The sequence below is a fragment of the Psammomys obesus genome, unplaced genomic scaffold, assembly GCF_907164565.1.
Source record: "Psammomys obesus unplaced genomic scaffold, mPsaObe1.curated_primary_1811, whole genome shotgun sequence".
Taxonomy (NCBI): Eukaryota; Metazoa; Chordata; class Mammalia; order Rodentia; family Muridae; genus Psammomys; species Psammomys obesus.
This window is the reverse complement of record NW_026596166.1, coordinates 4,406,389-4,412,318: the sequence shown is the minus strand read 5'-3', so window position 1 is coordinate 4,412,318 and position 5,930 is coordinate 4,406,389. Positions and strand designations below refer to the sequence as shown.

At 56.3% G+C, this 5,930-nt stretch overlaps 1 protein-coding gene across 1 annotated transcript in view; it reads right to left on the bottom strand.

The window, feature by feature from the left end:
* The window catches only part of Sptb (spectrin beta, erythrocytic), a 117,409-nt gene that overhangs the window by 20,647 nt on the left and 90,832 nt on the right, over positions 1–5,930 (bottom strand). Inside the window, exons 22-27 of the mRNA XM_055595459.1 lie at positions 5,804–5,893; positions 4,038–4,316; positions 3,357–3,487; positions 2,542–2,746; positions 1,945–2,319; positions 614–858 (exon numbers count right to left, since the gene is read on the bottom strand). Coding sequence (XP_055451434.1) covers positions 614–858; positions 1,945–2,319; positions 2,542–2,746; positions 3,357–3,487; positions 4,038–4,316; positions 5,804–5,893 — 1,325 coding nt within the window. The remainder of the gene's footprint in view (positions 1–613; positions 859–1,944; positions 2,320–2,541; positions 2,747–3,356; positions 3,488–4,037; positions 4,317–5,803; positions 5,894–5,930) is intronic.

Here is a 5,930-nt window from a genome sequence, read left to right as displayed (position 1 = left end):
TTTCTTTCTTTCTTTCTTTCTTTCTTTCTTTCTTTCTTTCTTTCTTTGTGGTGATGATGAAATTGTGAGTAATGACTGCATAATTAGGACTATATGAATACCACGGATGACACACTTTAAAAAGGTCAAGGATAGCATGTGAGTTATATCTCAATAAAAATGCTGAAGTACCTGGGGGGGTGGGCAGAGGGACAGAGATAGGTCACCGGTACTTGCAGATATAGACGCCCAGGCCCTTTGGACTTCAACTGCCGTGAGCCTGACCTTGCCTCTCACAGCTAGTCAGTTTTAGAGTGAGTTTTAGGAGAGTGAAGTTGACATCCCAGGGGAAGAATGGTCTTGGGCCTGTCCGGCTCTGGATATCAGACTCATGTACTCTTCACTATAATAGTGGACATGGTCCCCATGGAGATTCTAAATGACTGATCTCATCCTTTTACGTTGAAACAGTCAGTTTTCCCGGTAGAAGACAAAATATTCTCCACCTGGACGCAGATCAGGTCCCTGGTAACCCCCAGGAATTTCCAAGCACTGGGCAGTCTAGGAGCACCCCTCCTGGAGGAGCCTCGACTCTCCCGGGATGCAGTAGCGCGTCCCTGAGGACACCTCTCACCTGGGCCTCTCCTGGGTCTCGATCTGCCGGATGATGCTGTCCATCCAGGAGAGGAGGTCTCGGACCATGCTGAAGAAGCGGAACTTGTCTGCCGTGTCCACCAGCTGCGCTCGGCGGCCGGCACACGCGTCCAGCAGTGCCTGCCAGGCTGCAGACACCTCCTGCTCCTTGCCCTGGATGGCATCTGCCTTCTCCCCGGCATAGGCCGTCTGCAGCCGGGTGGCCACCTCCTGGAACTGCTGCACCTGTGACAGGGCAACCCTGGATCTAAGATGGGAGGCCGGCAGGGAGTCTCCTTCTGAGTTCTCCCCGGCATGCTGCTGGAAGGCAGGGTGCTGCACGGTAGGGTTCCCCTGCTTTACTTCATCCGCCTAACTCTCCTCCATTTTCTGTGATGGGGGAATCCAAGGCACAGGGGTGCTAACTGGGCGCCCCCAGGTTCCTCCCACTAACCCAGGGGACAGCTGGGATTGGAACCGTACACCCAGCTCCCTGGTTCTTATTTATCCTGCGTGCTGTCACCCCTTCAAGGATGGGCCCACCTCAAATCCTTTGACTGGGTTGACTCAGGGACAATGACGCCTCACTTCTGAAACCTCAGTGGAGCCTGCCTCAATAGTGCTGAAACCCCAGATATGGCTACAGCCCAGGCCCCACCTTCAGCTGAAGGACAAATACCTATGATGAATTATAAGGGATTCAGGCTACCTCGAAACGCGGGGAGCCGCTGGCAGCCGGAGCCCCTCACTCACTGTCTGTCACATCAAGCTCTGAAGAATTTAGAGTCTACAGAGTTCCCTCCCCCAGTGATTCGAGAGGAGATTTAGGTAAATCTCAGGGACCCTAAAGGCCCATCAGAGGTAGACCTGTCTGCTTGCTAACCAAGCCTGAGAGGTCTAGAGCCAGGCCACTAAGGCCTGGGTTCTGGCTACACCTCGTATCTACTATCGCCCAGGCAACAGCGACCCTGTCTGCTGCACTGTCCTCATCTGCAAACACGACGCAAGGGCCTACTCAGAGCTGCCTGTGAAGATCCAGCAGCTACACACATCCCTTACAACAATACCCAGTTCTGAAAAACAAAACAAAGCAAAACAAAAAAACCCCACTGTGTGTTAGCTTGTAAACAGTACATAAGCCGGGGAACTACCGCTTGAAGAGTCACCCCTCCTGAAGCTAACAAGAGAAGCCCTGAGCTCGGTCCTGAGCTGCTTGGATGTCTAAGGAAGAGAAATTTGATGCCCATTCTAGAGGTTTCTCCTGCAGGAGCCAAGTGGGGCTCCCCGGCCCTGGGAGAAGGTGGTTGCCAGGAAGTGGGTGGCGTGAGGTACCTGCATACTCAGGAGATGGAGCTCCCGCTCGAAGGCAGTGTGGACGCGGTGGAAGGACTCAGCCGTGCTGGCGTCCAGCCCCACGTCCTCTGGCAGCTCTCTGTGCTTCTCGTCTATGAGGCCCAGGATCTCGGTGCCCGTGTAGAAGTATCGGTGCAAGTCGTAGGAGGCCGCCAGCAGCTGCATGCGGGTGTCGATGAGCTCCAGCAGGTCCGCCCACATGTCGTTCAGGCCGTCCTTCCACTCGGCGATGGTGGCCGCCTCGCTGTGGCCTGCGTCGATGAGCTGCTCGATGATAGTGTTCACGTTGTCCACTCGCTCCTGCCCGACAGCCCCAGTCTCCCGGGCAAAGTCTCGGAACTTGTCACGGAGCATCTGGACATGGGGTAGACAGGATGTGGTTAGCCGGGTGTGTCACGGGGGCGGGGTGGGGGAGGGGCGCTTTGCCAGGTTGCCACCATGGCCACCCGGAGCCAGCTGCCACGTGTTCCCCCAGGGGTAGACTGTCCACTGGTGTGACTGCATCTCTGTGCACTTCCTTCCAATTGGCGGGGGGAGTCCCATGGGCCTGGAAAGGAGCGAGCTGTGGGCACTCACGGTCACGTGGTCAAAGTCTTGCCCCATTTCCTGGGAGGAGGCCACCATCTCCTTTTCTGAAATCCACTGCTCGAGGTCGTCAGCTTCCCTCTTGAGCTGGAACAGGTGGTACATGTTCTCCAGCCTCTGCCTCCGCTCCTCAGCCATGTCCTTCAGCCCCGCGTACTGTTTGTCCACTTGCCCCTGAAGTCTGATGATCTGTTCCCTGGGAGTCAAACCGAGGAACGCCTTAAGGAAGGCCATCGAGACCCAGAGTATGGCCTCGGGGCAGCTCTGAGGCTGAAAACTTGCCCAGGGTGTGGTGTGAGGTCATAGGTTCCATCCTGGGTACAATGGTACAAAATGAAACAAAATAGAAGACCCCAGAGCCGCTGGCCCCAGAAATCACTGTGGCTTTTCTGGGAAAAGAACTGGGGAGGTAAGAAATGCCTGCTCCCCTTAGGCCATAATGATAGCAGGACTGTGTTGGAGTTCTGTCCCAACGTGGCACCTCTCTGGGGAGGTCAGAGGTTCAAGCACAAAAGGTGGCATCTTCACTGCCCTCCCCAGGGAGCCCCACAGCTTCAGCAGGAGTGACCCCAATTAGGTCTTCAAAAGGCGGGAGCTCTCAGGTCACCGGGAGCACTTGGCCCTGACCTTTACACAGATGCGGTCTCGGTGGCCTACCCTGTATGACTCTGTGACACAAACCAAGGAATAAAAACGGAACAGGGACTCCGGTTCTGGGGAAACCGGTCCCCTTTCTCCCTCATTGGACCTGAAGGGTCAGTCCTGGTCTGATGCCCACGCCCGGCCATGCCAGGAGACTCACGTACCCCTCAGGGTGGCCGGCAGACAGCAGGCTTTGGGCGCGGCCGGCCAGCTGCTTGATATTCCTTCCGTACTCCTCCACAGTGCGTTGCTGCCGCAGGTGTCGCTTGAGCATCACGATGGCGCCCTCTTCATCCTGCGAGGCATCCGGGGCTCAGTGCCAGGGCCCCCCCCTGCCCCACCACGCTCCTTCCTTTGGACGAGGAGAGCCACAAATTTCCCTCCCTGCTCCTGACTCCTGGGAGGGCTGTTCCCAGCTCAGCCCAGCTCGGACAGTCTGTCCCCGTGAAAATGTCCTAGGTCCTGGATTAGCTGGCTCAGGGAAAAGTAACCAACTCCTCCCCAGTCCCCTAAAATGACAATGGCTTTTTGGGAGATCATTGCAGTCTTGACAGACCCCCTGATGTCCTTTGTCACCCCGTCTCGCAGCTCGGTCACAATATGACTATGAAGAGCTGTTGGATGGGACACCCCCGGGGGGGGTAAGTGGGAAACCCGGAGGGGTGTTCTCAATGAGGTGGGGGGCCCTAAGGCAGTGTCACGGGACAGCAGGAGGAATTTGTGGGTTCCCCACACACCCACTCCTGGCCTTACTCTCTCCTGCGCCCGATTCCCAGGCTCTCCAGGGACTTGTCCACCGCAGCTCTGCCTATCGCTCAGCTGGCTGGCCAACTGGCCCAACCTACCTTCGGGGGCTCATCGGAGAACACGTAGAGCTCCTGCTCGCTGATCCACGCCTCGGCCTCGCCCGCATCCAGATAGTATTGCTGTGCCTCGTGGGCGTCGCGCAGGCGCTGCAGCCGGCTGGCCGCCGCCTCCCGCAGCGTGTCCCACGAGCCCTGCAGATGCCCCAGGCGCTCTTCGATGTCCTGGCAGTCGATCTCCGCCGCCTTCACCAGCTGCTGGCCTCGCTGTAGCACATCCTCCACCCGAGGTGCGTGGCCTAGGATCTCGTTCTGCAGGGTCTGTGGCCGGAGGAAGGACTCCTCGTTAGGCAGGGCCTTCCAACCGAAGAGGAGGCCCCTCCCGCCACCCTCCCACCTGGAGTAGAGCCAGTGACAGCGCTTAACACTAGGATGCTAAACACTCCAGGTGTGCCCTCCCACACTCTGCAGGTGGTCTTCTGAGATGAGCCCTGGGAAGCTGGCACCCGGCAGTGAAAGCAGAGCTGGCACTGGAACACAGCTGCAGCAGATGGCAAAGTCTTCCTGTGTGTGTGTTTGTTTGTTTTTTGAGATTATTATTTATTAATTTATTTTTTACTCATTTGTCTTGAGTGTATGCCACATGTGTGCAGGTACCCGTGGAGGCCAGAAGAGGGCATTAGAGTCCTCTGATTGGCAGTTACAGACAGCTCTGAGCCGGCTGTTGGAAGTGCTGGGAGCTGAACTCAGTTGGGTTCTTAAGTACGCCCTCTCCCAACTCCAGCCCCACACTTTTTAGATAGGGTCATGTGGCTCGGGCTGGCCTTGAACTTGTGACCCTTCTGCCTCCACAATGCACAGAAACTGGGACTACGGGTGTTCACCTCATGCCCAGTGTATGTGGGTCTTGCCATGGCTTTGAGCTGCTCTAGGACTCTAGGCTGCAGCTTTTGAACATACTTTTGGGCTCCTTTATATATGTTTCCTCCATCTTGACAATTTCCCCAAAGCTTTTTAAACCATCTAAAGACAGGGGCAGAGACAGGGTGTGGGCACAGCACAGACTACCACACTTAAAAGACACATGAAGAACAAGGCGCACAAACACCTGTCCCGCTGGAGTGTGTGATTGTATTTTACACCCAGAATCCTGACTTCTGGAGAAAGGCTTGAGGCCAACCCCAGGCCGGGCATGAAACCACTGTAATCCCACAGCTGGCGCTTTCGCAGGATTCAGACTCTCTCTGCAGCCCTGACAAGGGAAGTGTTTGGCATCTGCTTGTATTTGGGGTTCCTAATCGGTCCTAAGAGAGTGGATCAGCAGATGCTTATTCTGGGACTCAGAGTCCAAAGTCAATGGCTTTCTAATGGGGTTGAGCTTCACGGGGGTGGTCACGTGTCCCGAGGAACAGCATCTGCATACCATAAGGGCACAGCACATGCCAAGCTCAGCCCCAGAAGAAGGCAAGGGAATGCCATGGTGCTGGTGTCATCCTCTTGGGAGGCTACCGAAAACAGGACTAGGATAACACGTTGACAACACCCCCCACCCCTGAGCCCCAAGCCAGGCACTCACGAGCCTGACAGAGTCAAATGGCAAGCTGCCTATTTCCTCTGTGATCCTTCCTCTCTGCCGCCACTGAAGCCCTTTCTGCACTGAAACTTCAAACAAAGCCAGGGGACTGGAAAGCTACCATCAGGAGCAATAATCTGCTGTCACCAGCCTTTTGCACATCACGGCCAGGCCGGACCCCCTGGGGCCGGGCTGCAACAAGCAGGGGCAGATGCACCGCTGAGATGAGCCTCACCTGGTTCTTCTTCATGAACAGCTGCACAGTTTGCAGATTCGTGCCATAGTCAGCTGACTGAGCCAGTGGCAGTCTCTCTTCCACCCAGAGCTGCAGGGACCAGAAGGCGGGAGGCGGGGGGGGGGGG